The 24007-nt window shown below is 39.4% G+C and overlaps 2 protein-coding genes across 4 annotated transcripts in view; one reads left to right on the top strand and one right to left on the bottom strand.

The window, feature by feature from the left end:
* KrT95D (phosphofurin acidic cluster sorting protein KrT95D) overlaps window positions 1–21462 on the bottom strand; it is a 41809-nt gene extending 20347 nt beyond the window's left edge. For 2 of the 3 annotated variants that reach the window (XM_020962117.2, XM_020962118.2), the window contains exon 1: window positions 20117–21462. In XM_020962117.2, the coding sequence (XP_020817776.2) occupies window positions 20117–20394 (278 nt within the window). In that variant the 5' untranslated portion in view covers window positions 20395–21462. The remainder of the gene's footprint in view (window positions 1–20116) is intronic. The other variant, XM_086833924.1, reaches the window with a different exon arrangement.
* A 276-nt stretch (window positions 21463–21738) lies between these two features.
* On the top strand, window positions 21739–23921 carry Mettl3 (methyltransferase like 3). The gene is made up of 3 exons (XM_020962121.2): window positions 21739–21998; window positions 22056–22349; window positions 22420–23921. The coding sequence occupies exons 1-3, from the start codon at window positions 21860–21862 to the stop codon at window positions 23817–23819; spliced, it is 1833 nt and encodes a 610-aa protein (XP_020817780.1). The 5' UTR covers window positions 21739–21859; the 3' UTR covers window positions 23820–23921.
* The last annotated feature ends 86 nt before the right edge of the window (window positions 23922–24007 follow it).

Here is a 24007-nt window from a genome sequence, read left to right as displayed (position 1 = left end):
TAATTGAATTCCACGGGGCCACCCATTTACCCAGAGACACTGTAAACAATAAGTATCTATTCAAATTAATAAAGAAATCACTAGGGAAGAAAAGGAACTTGAAACTATTTACAAACATTTAAGAAACCATTTTGTTGCTTAATTTAAATAATTGTTTTTATTCATTTCTTAATGTTTTTATGGAATTTTAGTTCCATTTTTGCTTAGAATTTATTTGGAATTTTTACTAGACTGCTAATATTTGTATTTTTTATGTTTTTTAAACCCTTGCTATTATTATAGTATAGTATTATTATATTATTATAGTATAGTATTATTATATTATTATAGTATAGTATTATTATATTATTATAGTATAGTATTATTATATTATTATAGTATAGTATTATTATATTATTATAATTTTAGTTAGAAGTTTGCAAATTCAGTGAAGGAGTCATTTCCGACCCTATAAATCATATATATTCTTGATCAGAATCAACAGCCGATTCGAACTAGCCATGTCCGTCCAAAAAATAAAATTTTTAAAAAATTTACCAAAATTCAAAATTTTTTAAGGGGTTACATCATTAAAATTGTCAAAATTTGTCGAAAAATCTAAAATTGTATTTTATTATATTTAGTATGCAGATTTGTTAGCCTAATAAAAACTAGCACAGCAAAGCTTTCCGAATGGAAATAAATGCATTTTTGGCCAAGTTGTGATAAATTAAGGATTCGGCTTCCTGATCCAAATTCGAGCTGGAAGGGTATGATAAATTTAGCTTTCTTTCTTGTAGTTGTTGAATATTTAATTATTTGAATATTTTTGTTTTCTGTGCAGTTGCAAAATGAAAGCGCATGGCCTGGAATGTCGCAGGGGCCAAGTTCGGATTCGTCGACGACGTTGGTATCGCGCAATTAATTTCTTAATTAATAATTCAAAACATTCGTTTCGTTGCTTCATGCAAATTTCATTGAAGAGGGGAAAAGCTAAAGTGGAGGTGGATATTTTCTGGGTGACAAGGCGAGGACAGATTTTTATAAGGCTTTAAATAAGTAGAGCCAAGTTCATCCGATTTAAAGACCAATTTTTAATGGTTCAAGGAAAATAAATATATTTTAACCTTATAAACACGAAATGTAGTTAATTTTTAATGTGGCCATTAACTTGTTAGCATGGGTTAGATAATAAAAATTAAACACTTAAATGTAAACGCATTTCCTCCATAAATACTAGACAGCTATATAGTTATTTATAGGTATATTTCCGTATTGGGATACTGCTTCCCAACTTCCCAAGTGCCGTAAATAAATCATTAAACTTTATCACGTTTAACACACAGAATTTCAATTGTATTCACCAAATGTGATCAGCATTGGTTATTGGTTCTTCGAGTGACTAACAATGTCATGACTGTCGCTTCTAATCGCTCAGATCACTCCCACATATAGATATATATATGAATATATATGTTAATATATATCGACTCAATTTGATTTGCATGCACTTGACATCTTGCATGGCATGTACCCATTGTTTGTTAAAAATAAGTTGACATTTTATTGTTTGTTCTCGTCTCGTGTGTATTTTTAAATGTTTTGTTGTAAATGGCGACCAAAACAGAAATCGAGGGGCGCGTTTGGCTTGCTTGTTGATTTCTTATTCGATTTTTGTTGTTATTATTTTGTACTTAAGGTACACTCGTGGGGTGAACATTCGTTGGAGTGTTGGAGTGAGCTTGCAAAAACAAACCTTAAATAACATCAGGTGGAACACCCATGAATTGAAAGAGATTATAGTTTTTATACTATAAAGCGCAGTTATTAACTTATTGTAATTATTAGAGCAATTTTATGCGGAAGTTTTACAAAAATAAAACCTACAAACCAAAGTTACGATTTTAAATTCTCAATTGTTCTTAGGCTCTTTAAAGTTCTGACCAAACCACGGAACTAGACTAATCTTAAACCAAAAATATAACCAATTTCAATGGAAATAATCTACTTAAATTACTTATTTTCGGTATCGATTGTCCACTGTAGTTGATATTTGTTTTCGTCTGGGCAATGTCATTGACTGGTCGCGGGTTCGAAGCAAACAATGCTTCGATTTCAGCTTTTAAAATCATTGGGTTTTTTTTACTCCTTCCTTTTTATTATTATTTTTTTATAAGTATACGATTTTGGCATTACGTTTGTTGACCAATTTCTTGTTGGCGTGCCTTTTTTTTTGCGGATTGCTTTTCTTTTCAGACATTTTACCTTTTTTTGTCGCTTTTGTTTGTCTTGTGGGGTTCATGAATGACACACGTCGAATGCTGCCGGAAAGCATTTTCTTATTTTTTCGCTTTTATTCGCGTCTTTATCTTTCCAAGTGGCCTCTGGATCCATCTTTCTTTATTTTTTTCCTCTGCGCCGACGGACCAGTTCATTGTACTCGAATAATGTTTCCATTGTTGTGAAGGAGGCAGCCTCTTTTTGATAAATGGTTACTGAGGTAGCGGACATCGGACATTGGACATTGGAGAGTATGAATTATGTTCCAGGGAAGCAGATTTCCCTCTCGCCAGAAACAGAAAAACACCTCTGGGTAAAGTTGTCTTAATTGGAAATCGGGGCAATTACACAGTTAGGCACTCGACCGGGGTGTTTGGGTATTAATTACTTAATCAACAGCGTCGGTTATAAATAGTACAAATACTAGGGCGATAGCATGGCGAGTATACTTGATAAGCTCCGTAGAATTCCCTCCACAAAATTGCAACTGATTAAAGCGAAAATGGAAACGCTGCATAATAACAAATTGAGAAGCAAAATGCTTCAATCAAAATAAAGAGCGACAGAGAGAGATGGATGCCTCAGTAATAGAAAGAGGCCGAAACTATGTCACTGTGGCACTTAGAAAGAGAGGGAAGCATCAGATCTCTCAGATCACAGATCATTTTGATGATCTCCAACGAGACCCAGTTCAGAGCTTCAATTAATGCTAAATATTTTGCTTGACATATTCGAGTGCTGTTTTCCAGAAATGGCAATTTATTTTGATGAATGAGAAGTCGGTACAAAAAAGAAAAACTGAAAGCGCAAATTGTATTATGTCAAGCATTTAAACAATTTAAAATATTGGGACATCCCAAGTTTATAAAATTATAAAACAGAACCCACTTCTCATAGCTTTCAACAAAGTTAGTAGCTATTACTCATGGTTACTTTGTATGAAATCATTTACAAACTTATTCCTTCAACTTGATGAAACAATTACCTAATACCTATACAAAACTAAATCACTTTAGAATACAGAACTGAGTGCATTCACCGGGAATTTTTTATTTGAAAGTGTGTCAACCTAAACCTATTTACTGCGATGCTATCACCAGCAGCACCTTTGACATCAATTCCAGCAATAAAACGACACTGGGCGCCAAAAAACATTGCCTCAACATTGCGTGATCGCGTTTTTCCTACACTTTCCCAGACCAGTGAGCTAATTTCTCGTTTTCCCCGTTGTTTTTTTTTTTTTTTTTTTTTTTCAAGTTGGAGGCTGTTAACACCCCGGGAGAGATGGGCAGTTTGTTAACATGCTAATTTGTTGCTTTGTTTCCGGCGCTAACCAAGTGGTACACTCGCGTGTGGCAGTTACTGTCCAACCGGGAACGATGGGTGTTATGATTCACCGCGATGTTATGATATAGTCAGTCGACCGACTGCTACTGCCTCTATGCAAATTGCAATTCATTTCCTGCAGCGACAACGAGCCGTAGACAACAAAGACCACATGACAAAGAGAGACCAGTCGTCGTTGCTCAAGGACATCAAGTCATCCGCTCTGGGCACAGTCAAGATGTCAAGCTGCGAAAGAACAAGCTCGACAAATCAACAAATCGCTATCGTACTGGTATCATAACGATAAGTGTGTAAAAACTGTACGAGGGTACACGGGTCGAATGAGTGATACTCTCTTCAAGCGTATGAGTGATGTAAGTGATACTAGGCGTATGAGTGATGCCAGAAGACATTATTGAACGATAAGGCAACATATTCAATCTCTCTCCAGCATATATAGTATATGGCTCCAGGGAACCCTTATTCCATATAGATAACTCCTAAAGCCTTATCGCAGACACTCATCGTGGACTGGCTGACCCCATCATCTAAGCTCTAAGTTTATGTCATTTGGTCGCGACTTATGGGCAACTTTTACGGTTTCATTTAAGCGTGTTTTATTCAGTGTCCTTTATTATTACCATATCCATTTCCATTTCCATTCCCATTTCCATTCCCATTTCCATTCCCATTTCCATTTCCATACCCATTTCGCCTAGAGAGCTGTTTGGTTGAGTTTTGGCAAGGATTGCGATTGCGAGCATGAGTCATGGACGCAGGGACTGGTTAAATGAATTTAAGGCACGATACGGGTGAAACCGGTTTCAACCGACTGACGAGTGGCAAGTGGCAGTGGTTTTTGTGGGCGGACGACTTGGGGCGGGGGGAGGAGAAAGAACTAGCTCCTTAGGGGCGTTTAATTAGGGTGTTCCGAAAGTTTCCAGCCTAGGCATTACAAGGCGCCCGCCTGTCGCCTCGACTTGGCTTGGGTCATTGCATTATTGATCAACTGCATGCCGAATGCGTTTTCCAGCTTGGCAGCTCCGTTGTCCAGGCTACTTATGCATGCCAACAACTGAAACTATGAGGGAACTCAAGGCAGGGCAAAGGGAATGAGATCCGATCGTTTGCTTAGTTAATTTATGCGAAAACTACGCAGACCCTGGACTGACAGAGTGACAGAATGACAGAGCAACTAACTGAGAGGAGACAATGCCCGGAAACGGACAGAGGCCCAAACAATAGAAACCAAAGGCGGCCTGCAATTGAATTCGGAATTTTAAATGGGAATGTGTTTTTTTGGGGTTTGACTCGGGGAAGCCAAAGCTCTAAACGCTGCCTATTCAAATTCTAATAACCGAATGTATGTGGATTTTGGGGTACGTAACTAGGAATTGAGTCCAGGGAATACCCTGTACAGAGAAGCATAAAGAAAATATTAATATGAATGGTTTATATCTTTGCAAGATATAATATATATTGTCCTCATAATGACGAGGAGCACCTTATATAGAAACTTGTTAGGAGGTGTTTAGTGTGTTAAATTAATCAATAAAGATAATTATAAACTCATTTTAGTAGTAGTAGTTTTTTTACCCTTGCTACGTATTATAATTTTAGTCGGAAGTTTGTTACGCTGTCCAGGAGTCGTTTCCGACCCTATAAATCATATATATTCTTGATCAGTATCAACAGTCGGTTCGAACTAGCAATGTCCGGTTGAAAAATAAATTTTTAAAAATTTTTCGAAAATGCAAACTTTTATAAGGGGTTACATCATTAAAATTTCAAAAAAAAAAAAAATTGGTAAAAAATGGAATTTTTTTAAATTGAAAATTTGGTATGCACATTTATTAACCTAACAAAAACTAACTTTGAAGTGCTTTCCGATTTGAAATTAACCCCATTTTGGCCGAGTTATGATTGATTTGCCGTAGAAATTGTCATTAAAAATATCAATAAATATCGATTCATAACAAAATTCAAAACTGCAAGGGTACAAAATCTTCGAATTTAGCTTTAAGAAATTCCCTTGACATTACTTATCTAATATGTAGTAATAGATTACTTGTAAAAATATGATTCCTAATATAACATCATTAACTATTGACAGTTTATTGAACTAAAAGTTCAGTAACCCCTCTCGACACGCAGGGTATGAAAATCGATGTAACTAGCGTTCGTAATTTGCAGCAATTATCAACTAAATTGCACTTTACGTTTTTCGTTCTCCAAGTAACAACAAAAACCACAACAACATGTGGAGGCGACGTCACACGGCAAAAGTTAAAGGTGGGTGTGGTTCCTACGGTTAAAAAAAAAAATAAAAAAAAAAACCACCTTCGCATCAAACCCTAAACCATGGCTAACAGCGGGGGGAGAAAGGTCACTGCGGTTCATTCACTTCCAGAACCACACATCGTATAAGAGACACCCAGGGGAAACTTATCAATTATTGAGAAGTGAAAAAATGAAAATACAGAAATAGTTTAAGTGGCCACAACCTTCTCTACACTCCATTCTATATTCTCCATTCTATATTTTCTGTTTTCCTATTTTGGTTCTCTATAAATATTGTAAACATCGATTGAATTCCAACAACGACGACAAGCGAGGAATGCAGTCGATGAGCCGTAATTATTTTCACACCTTTTTTCGCTTTTCCACTTTGAACGCCTGAATCATTCATGAGGTGCGGATAAATCGCGCTTGGCGTGGAAACTCTAAACCGTCGGAAAACATGGGGAGGGGGCGGGTGAAATGCAGCGCCACGCGATTGTAAGTTGACCTAGGACAGGTCAGCGATTAAGAGACTAAAGTGAATCAACGCAAATGAAAAGCTGAAAGCAAAAACTACCTGGTTATGATTTATGAGACATTTGATGCAATGTAAATTGCAGTTGGCAAACAGGTTCAAGTGCAGATTAAATATATTAATTAACATACCAACAACAACTGTTTATCATCAAAGCCTGCGATATTGCGATAAATATATTCAATTGTTCAGTAAACACTATAGCTTCTCTCACACCCCATTAACTGAGCTATGCATAATTTAACTCTTTTAATAAGAGCTTGTAAATACAAAGTTACAAATGTTTGTATTTTTATGGATACAAGGTCTTGCTTGAGATATTTTCCATTAGGGAGTACCTCGAAGGCATCCTCTTTGAGTTTCCACTCTTAATTGAAAACCAACAGTTTGGGTAATTAACAAATTTTCAGCATGACCACGTACAGTCTGGTTATTTTTTACCTTCAGAGCCATAAGGAAGTTCATCGTAAATTTGCAGATTTCCTGCAGTTTTTCTCGGATTTATGGTAGCATTATAAGTATGCTTGTGAAATAATTGGCTCTAACTTGGCGATTTCACTCTCTCATTATCTTGTTGGCTAATTCGAGTGCTCTTTACTTTATTTTATTTGTATTTTTTGGGTGCTTAATTGGAGAGGTTATGACGTGGCCTTTATGAGGTAATTAGCTGACATATAACACCATCTTATATGGCTTTGTGTGTGTGGGGGTTGATATAACCCTGCAGTACCGCGTGTCATCAATAGCCACTGTCATCAACCCGTCATCAACGCGCCGACTGCGACTTCTATAGAGTCGACGCTCTGCCGACTGCGACTTCTACCGAGTCGACGCTCTGCCGGCTGCGACTTCTATAAAGTCGACGCTCTGCCGACTGCGACTTGTACGGAGCCTACACTCTAATGCTGCCATGGTGATTGCCTATCTCACTGCCTCACTCACTCTTCAAACGAGTGAGATGAGCCAAAAGCAAATAAGTTAACAATTAAAATCGAACCAACTGTTTCGCACCCTAGAACTTTAGCATTTTTATGTGTATAATATATTATCATTAACAATTATAATGATGGTATTAGGAATAAATATTCTTTAAATATAAAACGCGAATGAAAAAATAATTGCATATCGAACAAAATTGTTTGAGCTGCAATAACAATTTAAGTAACTTGTTGCCTCGTCGGATATATCCTTTATACCCTGTTTACAAGGAAGCAAAACACTCGGACACAAGATAGCCAAACGGGACTTTGTGAAACGAAACGAACAATAAGAGAAAAAAAACGGACTTGAGGATCCGTTTTTCCGAATCGTGGTTCGTTCTGTTGTTGGAGGCACAGTCCTTTTTTTCTATTGCTTATTCGTGTTTTCACTTGCAGTTAAACAGTGAACTAAGTGAGAAGTGTGCGCACTGCGCAGGCCAAATTAAAAAAAAAATTTTACATACATATATAAATATTCTGTTTAGTTTTCAATAATTGAAATTATATATCAGGTGAGTTTTTATGTAAAGATTTAAAAAAAGTTTACTTTCGTATCAATTCTGTCTTCTATTTTGAGTACATCTTCCCGTCCTCCCACTTCGTGTCTGCATGCAGCTATTGTGATACATCGATGGTGCGAAGTGTAAGAAAAGGCTTCGAGACCATAAGAAGTTCTACTCTGCACTCTTAGGTAATTATGTATTTTTTTTTTTAGATTTTGATATCAATTTATTTTCCAAATTTTCCTTTTCAGATGCAATAAGTCAAGTTGATGCAACGGAGCCACCTGCCAACCGTTTAACTAAAAGCCTTCCTTGCGCAAAAAATTTGGAGGCGCAACATAAAAAAAGGAAAAGGGATGAAGACGTGTTAGAATGTGGTCCGAGCGTTTTTCAATACATTAATATTTAATTTTTAATGTTAATTATTATAATTATTATTATTGTATTATTATTTTTTTAAATTTATTTTGTATTATTAAAAGAAATATTTTTAATTTGATTAATTGTATTATTTTATGTATAATTTTAATTTTATTATGTTAGTTTTTAAGAGGATATAATAAAAGTGAATGAATTGAAATTTGAAATCCCTTATTTATGTTTTTTAATTAATTTATTATTGATGACACATCGATGAATTGTTGATGAAACATCGATGTTTCATCGATGTATCATCGATGTTTCATCGATGTATCATCGATGTTTCATCGATGTATCATCGATGTTTCATCGATGTTTCATCGATGTATCATCGATGTTTCATCGATGTATCATCGATGTTTCATCAATGTTTCATCGATGTGTCATCAACAATACAACGATGAATTGATGATGAATTGTTAATGAAACATCGATGAATTGATGATGAAACATCGATGAATTGTTGATGAAACATCGATGTTTCATCGATGTGTCACCAACAATACATCGATGAATTGATGATGAATCATCGATTTATTGTTGATGAATTTCTATTGATGACAGCCTAGGACATGCCCATGTTAAATTCATCAACAGTTTGTATGGGCTGTCATCGATGAATCATCAACAGCACCCCCTTCGCTGTTGATGAAACGTTGATGAATTACTGATGACAGGTACTGCAGGGAAGCCGCTCATGAGCTTCCACTTTACAAAATTTGCGACTTTTATAGATGGCAATCGAGACTGATGACTCAGTAGTGAGGGCTTCCATTGTTCATTTAAATTTGTTTTGTTTTTTTCATATGCTTCTCGTTTTTTTCAATATTTTTGCGAGCTGTCGTTCCAATTGAGCGAACGTCCGCCTCTCAGCAAATCGTGTGACATCTACCTATTATTATTTATTGTTTTTATTTATTTGAACATATTCCAAGTCGACGCACAATTCGTTAATGACCCATATATCGTATGACCCTCTCAGCCACAACTCGATTTTCCCTTAGTCTTCCCCGTCCCCCTCCGAAGCACTGCTGCGGCTTCGACTTCATGGTTAGAAAAGCAATTTGCCACTGCCACTCGATTGATTGCATAAGGTATTGATGCCATAAGCCGCTCCAAGCATTCGCATCCATCACGACCAGACACCGCTTAAGGGCGGAGAGAGAGTCCTTCCAAAGGGTTTAAGCCATACATAAGACACTAAGGTGAGCTTTATATGCCAAAAATAACCTTATATAAGTCTCTCAAAGGGTTCAACAACATTTCAGACACAAATATAAGTATTTTATACAAACAAGTAACCAAGTATTGTGTTTGATTTGTAGAAAATTCATAGGAATTGAATGCAGGGTTAGGTAGATTTTTACAAGAATGGGAGTATAAGATTCCTGTGAAAGAGTTTAAGCCATACAAAAGACAGTAAAAATTACTCTTTTGTACGAAAAATAACCAAATATTTATAAATTCATCGAAAGACAAGAAATGAAACTAACTTTGGCACGCTGAAGTTTATGTACTTTTGAAATTTGCAATGGAATTATATGATCGAATAGATAATAGATCATAACAAAGCTTAAAATATTCGCATTTTTATGACAATTTGTCGACAAACCAAAATTTTAAGAACGCATAACTTGGTCAAAAAAGCTGCAAATTTATTTCGGAAAGCTTTCCCATGTAAATTTTTATTAGGTTTATAAATCTGCATACTAGATTTAGCATTTAAAATTCAAATTTTTGCCAATTTCAATGATGTAACCCCTTATAAAATTTTTTAATTTTCGAAATAATTTCGAAAATATATTTCTTGCCCAGACATGGCTAGTTCGAATTGGCTGTTGATTCTGATCATGAATATATACGATTTATAGGGTCGGAAATGATTCTTTCATCGGGTCATAAGCTTCTGACTAAAACTAAAAATTCTTAAAATCATATTAAACCCTTTTGTTAATTGTTTATTCAACAAATCAAACATTTGTCACAACATTTCAATATTTCAACATCTTAAACAGGGCCAAAGTGTGTCAAGTTTCCCCCGCAGAGACTTCATAAACATTCGAGACAAATTTTATAATAAACTAAAATGTGTAATAAATTAAACGCCGCCACGAGCTTGACGCAAATTGTGTTATTTTTGATACGGCTATTTAAAAGTGTTATAAATAAGTTTAAAATGTGCTCTCCCAACCTCAGAAAATAAACAGAATTTCTGTCTAAAAGGCAACCTACACCTTGTCTAATCCGAAAGCGAACGTTTGATGGGCAAGTGGCACATTGGAAACACAAGAGACTGACATAAATCCGTAGGAAAATGTAAGGTAAACAGTGGCGGGTGTGGCAAAGACGATTTAAGCGACATTTTCCAAGAGTCAACAGACAAAAAAGCGAGCAAAAGACATCACGTCGAGTTAATGGCCTCAGAAGCCGCACCCAGAATCAAGAATTTTAAAGTGTTCGCTGCTGGATAGAGTGTAAGGCAATCCAATAAAATTAACTAGCGACTGACACTATCTCCTCTCGTTTGGGATTACAGACCCTTCTGAAACTCCTCCTCCCCCTCCCACAGAGCCGATAAAACCAAATTGGACGCAGCGTGTGGCCCGAGAACCCAGCAGGATCCACATAGAAGCCAAACACAACATGGCAACACCTCCCAGTTTGTTGTTTTGGCCGCCCATCTCTCATTTTAATTGCATTTCCCCCAGGCAATACTTCAGTTTACAGTGCGTTGTGCAAGTGTAACAACATCAGGAACATTCTCCCCCTCTCTCTCTCTGGGAATCCCGGTAATCAAATATTAAATTCCAGCAATTTATTTATTCATTTGCAGGCAGATATAGTGCAATTACAACACAGCTTAACCCAATTACAAGTAAAGTTAATTGCTCTTTAATAAATTGAACTTTTAATCAACTTTCAATGATAGCTTTACCTTGATTGAAACCCACATTGATAGAAACACAAATATAAATATATATAGCATTCTTCCATCGAAACCCACTGTATCTGCCATAAAATAAAAATTATGATCTGTTAGATCGTGCTCTCGGACTTATGAATACTTTTCCTTTGTTTACAGTCAAGTTGAAATGTAAGAGAGATAGATACAGACAGATTCAGATCTATATCTAGGCAACATGCCATTGAGATATAAACAAAGAAAGCCTTTTTGTTTATTTCACGCACACACCGCACAGCGGCCACCAAAATGAAGAATTCCTCAGAAATATTCAATTTTTTAATTGCCCAGTTTCCGAATATTCACTGAATTCCTCACTTATATTCTGTATTCCAAAGGGGAAGTCTCTTAGTCGGTGAATTGCCAAAATAGATGAGTCAGATTCTATGACTTATCAGCAGTATAACCTGGAATATGATATCACACCTTGCAATTTAAAGAGTTTAGCTAACTTTAAATTACACAAAGAATAACAAGTTAAACAAGTAATTAACAGTTTCAAACATTTTAAGATTGATTTTATATGGCTTACAAGCTTAGGCTTACTAACTTCCCCCTCGAAACTGATTAGTCTTGACAACGACAACAAAGAATTCACCAAGTATTTCTACTTTCAATTATAATTTCTCGTTAACGAAAGAAGATTACGCAAATCGGTTTAAATACTTTGTTGCCTGACGAAAGCCAGGCCAAAAGCCGAAAGTGGCTCAGCTCTTGCGAAGAAATAAAGCTTGAGCAAAAACCGAAACCGCAGGCAACCACAAGCCGCTGCCATCAGCCACCATCCCCCCTAAAAAATACCCACCCACAAGACCTGGGGGCCACAAACCACAAACTGTGTCAAGTGACTCGCAGAGAAGCTGCTGCTACTTGCTACTTGCTACTTGCTACTTCTGCCCCCGGCAAAGTTCAACATTGCCAAAGTTTTTATGTTAATACTCGGTCCATAAACTACTTTTTCTCGTATTTATTAACGAGAATCATCTCTGCCGGAATTCGTGTCAAGAGCTGGGGCTCTTTTCACTCGGTTCCCACTTAAAAATTCAACAGTTTTGGCCTGGCCGCTCCGATTCCATAATTGTCGCAGAAAAAAATGGCAACACACAAATCGTTCAACTGTGTTTCTAAAGAGACTTTGAGTGAAGTAAATACGAAAACCGAAAATAGATATATATGTATACATATAATGGAACCTTTCACTTTCCAATTGCGATGGCTTTCTTTCAATGAATCACCCGAAAACCACTTTTTCCGTTTGCCGGCACGAGACCAAAAAAAAAACAAAACTAAACTCGTTTAAACCAATTCAAACGGATTTGAGTCTTTTGGATCGTCGCCGAGTTTGATCGACCCTCAAAGCGACGATCGATTTACACTTTCGGCATAATCAATATGTTTTGTATTTGCATTCGTCTTTATTCCACTTTTCGGGCTAACCACTTTGGTCAACATCCGATGGGGCGTATACGTAATAATACCAAAGACTGTGAATGGGATTATCTCACACACAATGAATAAAAAGGTGGTCGTTGTTATTGGGTTAATTGAAGATTCATTTGTTGTGTGACTCTGATAAGCCATCACATGAAATGTATTATAGTGCTGACTTTATCAGCCATTCGAATCAGTTAGATGTGTCAATTATCTTTGGATATAATACAATATATGTGATGGGGTTATGATATCACAAGCACTCAATTAAGTATTTGTTGATTGTGGATACGAAATGGATTCATTTCTTGAGATTTTATATAATATATGAGCAAATCTTGATCAGCACTAAGGATTTAGATGGTAACTGTAATTGGTGGCTAACTAAAAACCAAATTTAAAAGCCTTGAATTTGACTTTAAAGGTTCGAAATACCTTTAACTAGCCACCTTTTAAAAATATCTTATAAATTGAATAAGACAATTAACAAACAATAGAAAAAGCGTGCTTAAAAATAACCTAAAACCCAATCCAGTTTTTAATTAAATTGCTAGTCTTGCATTGGAAATGCACCCTTACACCTCACATATAATCGATATTTGTGGAGAGGTTTGTTTAATAATTAAATAACCCTCGGCTTTATCTAATCACCAACACTATCGCAGATTCATCAATTGTCTTGCTTATAGAGGACAGTAATTGTCCGATTAGATTGTTTATTATACATAATATCGTTCTTTTATAACAACTATTGTACTTTGCTACTCTTGAATGGCCCTAAATCTTGGCCACATCTAGTGGGAGTGTGTTTGGGTATGTATCTCTCTGTCTTTGTGCCCAAATGAAATGCTGGGAACAAAAGCTGGTAACCATGGCCCTGAAAAAAGAGAACCCAGTCAGAGGAAACACACTCCAGGTATAGAAAACCCCAACTGTTTCGTATTCTCCCATGACGGCAAAAACCTGACTACCTTCCCCGCCAACGCCTTCTTCTTTAGCCGCCACTCGCTAGCCACAGCTCCTTCCTGGACAACGGCGACGTGTACTCTGTATGCTAATAAATTGCACTTTTATGAACAGCTTTCGATGGGAGGCACTATCTGCAGCTGGCAGGCTAGTTACTACAGCGAAACTTCCCAAACTAGAACCAGATATTAGGTTTGCAATAGAGAAATCACAGCAGAAGAGGATAGCTGAGTTTAAGAACTCAATTTAAACATAAAATGTCAACCAACATAATTACTTGTCTTTCAAATACTTTTAGCCAAGTTTTTCTTCGGAATTAGATTAAACCCAAACCGAACTTTGATAGTTTCACGTCAAGAGGAGTGTCCACTGTACCTACACTCCACCATCCACATGCAGATCGCTGAACTGGAGAGCTGTAAGGGGTGCGGACTCAAGCCCAGCTAACGATTTATGCAGCTGACATCCGCAGCTCGTTTGGCCTGTCTGCCTTTTGGCCAACATGGAGCTAGGGCTAGCGGGGGGCGGTAGAGCGGAAGTCTTGGCCAACTTGCTCGTTGTTTGCGCCTGTTATTGCAGTTTGTTGTTGCTCCCGTTCCTGGCCATAGTCGTACTTGTCGTGCTCGTGTGCCCGTGTGCTGGTGTTGTTGGAACTCCACTTGGGCGCAGGTTGCCGGGCGAGTCAACAAACTTGACGTTGACATGCCTGGACAATGTCGAGGTACTCCACGTTTCCACCGACGCCATCGTCGCCGTCTCGAACTTGGACTCGAGTGCAAACAAAATGGGGGAAAATGGAAAATCCAGTGCACGAGGCAGAAGCAGAAGTTCGACCAACGCTGGATGGATGAGTCAACGCTCGGTGAAAAGCTGGACAGGAGCCGCAATTGCAAAAGCCAGAACAGCAAGAACAACAGACAGCAGTCTTTGTTGTCGCGGAAATGAATTTTGCTTTGTTTGGTTTCAGGCTACCAACAGATTAAGGTTGGGATATAATATACTTTGATTGATGGACAAGACTCAGAGGTTCCTAGGTACTAAAAGAGTCAACTTTAAACTAAAGGCACATGGAATAAGTCTTTTATTTCCACTTATTTTAGGAGCAAGAATGCAATGTTTGTCTATCTCATTTAATCTCCACCTGACTTGGTCAAACACAGATTCCCATGGCTTGGCTACTGATGCTGTTTGTCGTTACATTGAATTTAATTGACTTGCTGCACTTTTCCATTGGATCCATCCCCCGTCGTCGACCCTAATGACCAAGAGATTTAACAGCTGTGGGCATTAACACGACACCAAGTCGAGATCGCGGCTAATGCGCTTAGAAGTGGCAACGATGCCATCACATGGAGGCGGGCTAAATCTCCCCCAGCTGCACTTTAGAGAATTTGGGTCGAGGCTCCACGAGGGGACTCTCTCTATATATCACCCAAAAGGAGGAAATTTCGTTTTGGAGGGGGATTTGGGTCAGCGGTGAACGCAACAGAAAATCGATTGGGTTTGGGTTTCAACTTGGGTTTTGGGTTCAATTTCGGTCTAGCCGCAGTTGAGAAACTCGAGTGCCACCGCTGACTGAATTGACCACTTTCTTTTCCCCCCTCCATTACATTCTTTTATACGCTTTTCCAGCGCTCCAGAGTTTATGGGCCATGATTGCTAGGGTTTTTCTGCCCCGCCCACAAGACAATCTTCTCCCACTCACACACACACATAGACACACACACACACAAAGAAAAACACCTTCGAATACCTGGAACCATCGGTCATGGCCAACAGGCCCAGCTGCTGTTGATTCGTTGCCGGTAATCTACGTGATGCACAGATGGCGTTGGGACAGAAGCAGCATCAGCAACAGCAACAACATCAGCAGCAAAAAAGTCAGCAGTATACGGAAAATCCCATTAAAATTGCACCCAGAATCAATTTGAAAAGCTATCAGCATAAATTGGTGACTACCCTGGGAAAGCCAATGCAGGTGAGGCATATATATTCTATATAATATATATCTATACAACGAAAAGATTTTATAGTTCAGTTGACATAACATTTTGGCAATATGTATAAACAATAAAAATGAAAAATATTGCAGTAGAATAACCGAAACGGAAAAGAATTCAATTTGTCAATCACAAATACAAACTGAGGCTAATGCAGCTTCAGATACACGCGCAGAGATACATGTGATGCCGATGATGATGCTCTAGATATTGTTTTGGGTTCGTGCAAAATAAGAGAACGACAAATAAAAAAAAAAAGTTCAAGGCTGGCGTTTCGTGGGCAACACGCGCGAGAAAAAAGATATTCGGCCAACTGCTGTCGCTTGTCGCGATATAAATTCTACTTATAGATACAGATACAAGAGCCCCGAAAGCCCCGCTGCTGCTGAACAGCTGGCACGATCGGCAGGCGCAGATACAAATTGGATCTGGGAAATATGTCACCGACCGACCGGCGGCTATTTTCGTTTGGCTCTAAATTAATTTCTAGTAAAAACATTGGCGCAGTTTATATAAATTACACGAAAATGATGAGGAAAAACCGTATAGATTGTTTATCAAAAATATTGGCAAGCTGTTTTCGCATTTATTTATACAAACGAGAGCTCCTAGAAGCTTAAAAATAAACTTAGAACAGCGTAGAAAAAGTCCCCTAATGGAGTCTCATATCCATCAATCAATCCATCGCTTCCTGGCTACGAACACACGAAAAAAACATGTGAAATTTCTTGTTGTAAAAATAAATCGAAGCAACAACACAAATAATAAAATTAACCAAACCAAATTGAACCGAACCTATCCCAAGTGCACTTTTATTGCGTACGCTTGTTTGCCATTGCCTCTAAATGAATTATTTTCAATTCAATTTTCAGGTAACCACAGATAGAAATTACAAATAACCAAAATATCTCAACGATAGAAGGGATCTGTAAAGGAAGAGGATTAAAGAGCGGATAAGCTGACTATTATTTATGAATTGTTTACATTTTCCCCGAAAACCAAGTAAATAGTTATTCCAAAAATACGTAGAAAACTATCTGCTGATAAGGGAAAGCAGATGGTACTGAAGAGTATCTTAGTGAGGAAACGTACCTAAAGAATATATATCAAATGTTTCCAGGATAATATTCAAACTCTATCAAAGATAAGCAACATAAAAAACGACATATTTAATATCTAACTTGCTGCACTTGGCTTTCGTATGCATATTTAATATATATTTAAGTGTCTGCTCCCCCCAAAACAAAAAATATATGGTGGTATATAAGATGAAAACAAAACAGACACTAAGCTAAATTAGTTTTGCCTCCCTCACCCAGCATCCACAAATTGTTAATCAGAATGGAAAAAGTTTCATTTACTCACTTCTTCCATAAGAAGACAACAAATGAACAGCGAAGCTCTTTTCTCAGTCTCAGTTCAAGGCAAATTAAAACGAGACACAGTAGAGGAAGGAGCAAACTTCTTCAAGGATAATTTGCTACGCCTCGAACTTGAATGCATTTCAGACCGTGACTTTGGCCCCGCATGAGAGCGTATGGCCTTTTCTCTGATTTGATGCGAGTTTGATTGCCCGTCGGAGGAGGGTCAGGATGAATCAGCCGGGTCAGACTCGGGGATACTCGGGAGCAGACGGGTCACGTACGGCTGGCAAATGTCAGAATCGTCGGCCAACCGCAAGGAAAACTTGCGCTAATGCCGCGTGAGCCCTAATCAAAGTCTGGATATGCTCTACGTGCCGCATTGGGTCGTAGATAAAATCAACATAAAGATACAATTTGCCCAACCAGAGGGAAATATGGTATACTATAGATACTATACTCAAGAAATGGAGGAAATAGGAAATGAGCTGCCAGTTGACAACACAGCGGAGCGAGGTAACAAAACTATAAATTAAATTAGCTTTCAGCTGCAATTAGCCAACATGACATTCTTAATTAGCCAAGGGTAAAATACTGACTTTACTGTCTTTAGGAACGGGTAAAAGTATATCTCCCCGAAAGAAGAGTTCAAAGTTGGTGACTGTAAAAATTCCCAATTTTGCTTGCTTAGCTTCAGTTTCTAATTATAAGCCAGCCAAGCGGGCGCATAATTATAAACAAACAAAGCGCAAGCAAAACAACGACGATGGAAGAAAACTCAAACCCAAACTCAAAAATGTATCCCAAAAGATAAAACAGCTCGTCGTTCCCCGCTTCTCTGGCGGTTTATGACCTTTCAGCAAACAAAAAATAGGTGTGAGGAACCAAAAGAAAAAAAAAAGACGATGCCGGAGGAGACCATTTGGCCTTGGCCATCAAATATTTAGTAAATACTTTTCGAGCGACTGCTGCTGCTGCTGCACAGGGAGAAAATACTATTATTTAACCCAGAACAGACTATTCATATTTGTGGTACAAAGTGTATATATATTGTTCAACTTTTCTTGGCCTGTGGGCGTTGCCAAGGCCGCTGACTACTTAATTTTGAATTCCTCTTCTGTCCACTTGGCCAGCTTATCGCTTTTGAGTGCTCTTAAAACACACAAAAGCGATTAAAACCGGCAAAAACTGCGCCTAATTTCTAATTTCTGCGACGCAGTGGGGAGTCTTGTCCCAATTATAGATTAATCTTTGTCCAGAGTCAACACACATTGGACACTGCTGACTCACCGGCATGCAAATAAGCCAGCGAACTCTTATCAGCCGGCCCATTCTGGCAGCAGCAGCGCAAGAAACCCGGAGAACAACGACCCAAGATTGGACATTACTCATCTTATTCGGGGTTACTGGGACAAAAACATGACACAAGACGTGTGGAATGGAAGAAAGCAGCAGCACAAAGCAAACAAGTTTATTTGCAAAACGATAGATAGCCGTCAAAAGATAACGAATAGAAAATAGTTTACCCAAAGATTGCACAAAAAAATAACATTTCTATAATTTATGAATGAATATTGGTGTGGCTTTTGGCTGGAAGCGATATATTTCGCATATTTAAGTGGCTTGCTATGACAACAGTAGAGTAAATAAATGAATTAAAGGTGGGCTTATTTATAGGTTTAATTTGGTAATTCAATATTAAAAACGTATTCAGTAAATGGAAGTGATAGTTATTTTTTCAGCTGATCATCATTTCTTACATTCATTGCAAAAATCCCGATGAGCTTAAATTACTTTCTAAAAGCAGCTTGCTTTCTCATAAATGGAATTACGAAATCCCAGAAATGTGGGTCTGCCACAATTCTTCTAGGTCATATTTCATTCTATTCTGACTTAAAGCTCCGCCGGTCTTAGCGCTAACATCAGTATTTAGTTAGGTTAGGCTTAAGCCTTTGCCAGATTTGTTACCATTATCATTCTATTTTCGACTTTGATTTGTTTACTAAACTATTGATGAGAGGGGTCAAGAGCATAACACTAGACACTATATTTAATCTATTATTTCACACTTTTCAGATTAATTTTAGTTTAAGTTTAGGTTTAGGACAACAGTTCGAATATTTGTGAATAACACTAATCAATTTCAATGTATAGAGTCAAAAACAAAATTCAGCTTTCAGAAACTATAGCAAACCCTGTTAAATAAAACTTTTCTAGTTCATTTTTGTTTGCTTAAAATAGCAAGAAAATGAAATAAAAAGCAAACCTAATAGACAAAACCAAATTGGCAAAAAAGCAACAACCTTTAACATATAAAACAAAACAAAATCTATTTACAAAGCTATCAAAACTGTGTAACACTAAAGTTCAATCATGTTATTATCTCTTTTACGATTTGACTTTATACGCCTTTGAGGATCATAATACTTATACTATCGAAAAATATATCTGCTAAAGGCTTCGCGACATCTGTGCAAATTTGAATATCATACGTACTTATTATTTTTAATTCGTTTTTAACAAGGTTAAAGAGTGTAAAGTATATTGAACTTGAGCCATTTTGGTGAGCCATTTCGGTGACATAATTGCAAAGACATTTTTTATTTTCACAGCTTTCTTTTAAGATGTTTCCATTTAAGGCTAATTTTAACGTTATACAAAGGAAGGCCAATTGTCAGGTTAACGTTTTAAGAAATGTTGAAATGAAATGAAAGCTCTTTTTAAAATAATCGCTTTAAACCGATAACCTATACAAAAATCTCTTATTTTATCAGAATATACTTTTATAGGGATTCTTTCGAAACAACAATTTCGCTAAGGGACTTATAAATAAAAGTCAGCTTTGTCAGTCGGTTAAATAACAGTTACCGCTCTTGCTTTTTTATCGTTGTTTTTTTGTTGTCTGTTTTGCTCGAAATAAAAATAGCAATGGTAAGAAAACAAGCCAAAAAAAAAAAAAAACAAATTGGCAGAAAGGCAACAACAAACTGCGACTGCTTTGCCTTTGCCGTCCGAGTCGCCGCTGTTGCCGTTGCCACCGCCACCGCCACCGCCGCTGCCGTTGGCATTATGTAAAATTTTGTTTACACTCACCTTGGGATGCAATTGGGCGGCGTTCGATCTACCTCCCAGGCGGCGAATAGCTTCATTGGCACCGGTTTCTGGCCATTGGCTCCGGAGATTCCTCCCAGGCCCGCCGTGGTGGAGGATCCGCCAAAATTGGTAAGTCCGCCCCCTCCGCCACTGCCGCTGCCACCACCACCGGTGCCAGGCATGTTGAGCGATCCACTGCCAGCGCCGCTGGTGTTCCCGGTGCCGCTGATAACGGCGAATTTATCCACCAACTTGGACGACTTGTCGACCATCTTCATGGTGTGCTCGTGTTTGGCTGTTTTCGGCTCGCTTTGGTTTCTTTCCTGTGGTTTTAGCGAGCTGTGTTTTGTTTCCACAACACTGGTGATTTAATGTTTACTCGTTTCTCCAGCAGTAAGCACATAGTTTTCCCGATAGTTTATGTCCTCACAATATATCTATCTTATTTGACGAGAATCTCAAGTTTAAAATTTTTGGATACTTTGATTTGAAGGCCCGCCAATACCAATACACTGGGCACACCTACAAATGCACGCACGCTGGGGAAGGGCGTGCCGCCTCCTTAAAAGTGAAGCAAAAAACGGTACGTTGTAGTATACACACGCGAGGAGGGCGGGCGGTTGAAGGAGAGTTGTTGTTGGGGCTGCTGCTGCTGCTGCTGCGGGTGCAACTGCAAAATTCACTCGCACACCGAATCAATATACGCGGCGAATCTGTTGCGGATTAGGGCTGCTCGGATTGGGGCTCGGGCTGCGAGCGGGCTCGGTCTCGGTTTCGGTTGTGGAGGCTGCTGCTTCTGCAGCCGTGTGGGTCGCGTCGAAACTGCTGCGATGGAACCGTCATGCTCCGTAGTAAAAGTTCGAATGTCGCGTTATAAATCTCGCCCCAACGTTGGAGCTTTCTATTCCGCACTCTTTCTCTTGCTCTCTATCTCGCTCGCTCTCCAACAACAATGTGTGCAAATGCTATGCGCACACACATACACTCGATTTTCGCAAATCCTCTGCTATCCGTGTGTGTTTGCGCGCACTTATGCTTTGCTCTCTTTTTTGCTCTCTCCCTCTCTCGCGCGCATAAACAAAAAGGAAAACGCCACGAACTTCAGAGCACAGCGGCCCAAGAACAACAACTCTCTCTTCGGCACTCGCGATGTTTTTGGCGGGGTTAATTACTTCTGATCCGCTGACTGACTTTGCGGCACGATTTGTTTACATTTATAGCGTTTTTCATCAATTATTTATGGTGCTTAAACACGTTTTACTGGGCAAAATAGTTATGGGGGCGCGACGCAGCTTCCGATTCATGCAATTGGGTACAGTGTGACCAGATTGTGTGAGCTGAAGAATAAGAGCTGCAAAACCATCGATTAAATAATCGATGTATCGATTAATAAATCATCGATGTGTTTTTTACCATCGATGTCTCCATAGATCGATGTTTTTGAATCTCTATTGTTAAGCCGAATAGGGAACGACCCAAAAAAGTCACCCGCTAATTTATTTTAAACTAATGTACTATTGTAATTTTCTGTCAATCAAAACACAAATTATCTAATTATTTTATCTCAACTAATTTGTTAAGCAAACACTAAATAATGTATAATCATTATGCGATATATACTAAAGACACATTTTTAGTATTTAGTTTATTGTTATATTTCCGTCCGGCTGCCTTGGTCACACTTTGTAGAAAAAAAAAACTCGACTTTGTTTACTATTTTGTTTACCGGCACTTAAACGCACAATGGCCGATGCTTGGGACATAAAATCATTAAAGACGAAGCGGAACACCCTCCGCGAGAAGCTGGAGAAGCGGAAAAAAGAGCGCATCGAGATACTCTCGGATATTCAGGAAGATATCACAAATCCCAAAAAGGAACTGGGTATGTACCTGTGGCAACATGTTGAACACCTAAAGCATCGCTCCCATACCATTACAGTTGAGGCCGATCTGGAAGTGCAGAAAGAGGTGCTGCAGTCGCTCAGTGCCTGCTCCCTGGCCCTGCCCATTGTGTCCACCCAGGTTGTAGAGAAGATTCCTGGCAGCACCCTGGAGATGGTCAACTTTATACTGGGAAAACTGGCAAGCCGTGGTGCGATTGGTATTCGTAATGTGACCATCGGTACGGAGACCGGTTGCGAGATCATTTCGGTGCAGCCAAAGGAGCTGAAGGAGATCCTGGACGACACCAATGACACTTGTCAACAAAGGGAAGAGGAGGCCAAAAGAAAATGTGGGTCTTGTAGTGTTCAGTTCTTTCTTTGAGTGGAACGATTACGAGTTGCGTATTTTCTCTCCTACAGTGGCCGATCAGGTGGAGAACGAGGATGAGGATCAGCCGCAGGAAAAGACTCCCAAGCTGGACACAAGTGCAACACGTAAAGAATCTACAAGTCTGGACGCTCCCGACGACATCATGATGCTGCTTTCCATGCCCTCAACCCGCGAGAAGCAAAGCAAGCAGGTAGGCGAGGAGATCCTGGAACTGCTCACTAAGCCCACCGCCAAGGAGCGATCCGTGGCAGAGAAGTTTAAATCGCATGGCGGAGCGCAGGTCATGGAGTTCTGCTCCCATGGCACCAAGGTAGAGTGTCTAAAGGCTCAGCAGGCCACTGCCGAGATGGCCGCTAAGAAGAAGCAGGAGCGAAGGGACGAGAAGGATCTACGCACGGATGTGGAGGCGGGGACGAGCAGCAGCGGAAAGTTACCTAAATCTACGGACTCCGTAGCAGAGGATGGCGAGATCATCCCGGAGGTGATCGAGGTCGAGTCACAGGAGTCTACCGATGGCAGTGATAGCTCCGGCAGCGAAACAACGGACAAGTGCACCAAGCTGCACTTTAAGAAAATTATTCAGGCGCACACAGACGAGTCGCTGGGTGACTGTAGCTTCCTCAACACCTGCTTTCACATGGCCACCTGCAAGTACGTACATTACGAAGTGGACACACTGCCGCATATTAACACTAATAAGCCGACGGATGTCAAGACAAAACTGAGTCTCAAGCGTAGCATCGACTCCAGCTGCACGCTGTATCCGCCCCAATGGATTCAGTGCGACCTGCGCTTCCTGGATATGACAGTGCTGGGCAAGTTTGCGGTGGTAATGGCCGATCCGCCCTGGGATATCCACATGGAGCTGCCCTATGGCACAATGTCGGATGACGAAATGCGTGCTTTGGGTGTGCCAGCTCTTCAGGACGACGGCCTAATCTTCCTCTGGGTCACAGGCAGAGCCATGGAGTTGGGACGCGACTGCCTCAAGCTGTGGGGCTACGAGCGGGTGGACGAGCTCATTTGGGTGAAGACCAATCAGCTGCAACGAATTATACGTACGGGCCGGACTGGCCACTGGCTGAACCACGGAAAAGAGCACTGCCTGGTGGGCATGAAGGGCAATCCCACCAATCTGAACCGTGGCCTCGACTGCGATGTGATTGTGGCCGAGGTGCGGGCCACCTCGCACAAGCCAGACGAGATATATGGCATCATTGAGCGCCTCAGTCCCGGCACCCGCAAAATCGAGCTGTTCGGCCGACCTCACAACATCCAGCCCAACTGGATAACGCTGGGCAATCAGTTGGACGGCATTCGGCTGGTGGATCCCGAGCTCATCACGCAGTTCCAAAAGCGATATCCCGATGGCAATTGCATGTCCCCAGCCACGGCTAGTGCAGCGGCCATTAATGGGATTCAGAAGTAGGATCTAAGGCAAAACTATTTGTACTGTATTTGAAGAACTCTTGACAAGCTAGAGTCCTGTCTCCAGACTCCGATTAAATAAGATAAATTATTATTATTAAAATGAGGTATTTGTATTATGTTAGATGCTGGGCTATGCTTTGTTGTTGGTGGTGCTGATAATGTACCCACACTTTTCCTTTCTCAGCC

This window comes from Drosophila serrata, unplaced genomic scaffold (assembly GCF_035046125.1).
Source record: "Drosophila serrata isolate PLE 108 unplaced genomic scaffold, ASM3504612v1 contig_32, whole genome shotgun sequence".
NCBI classification, from domain to species: Eukaryota; Metazoa; Arthropoda; class Insecta; order Diptera; family Drosophilidae; genus Drosophila; species Drosophila serrata.
Note: the sequence above shows the minus strand (reverse complement) of the source record. Positions and strands in the feature narration are given on the sequence as shown.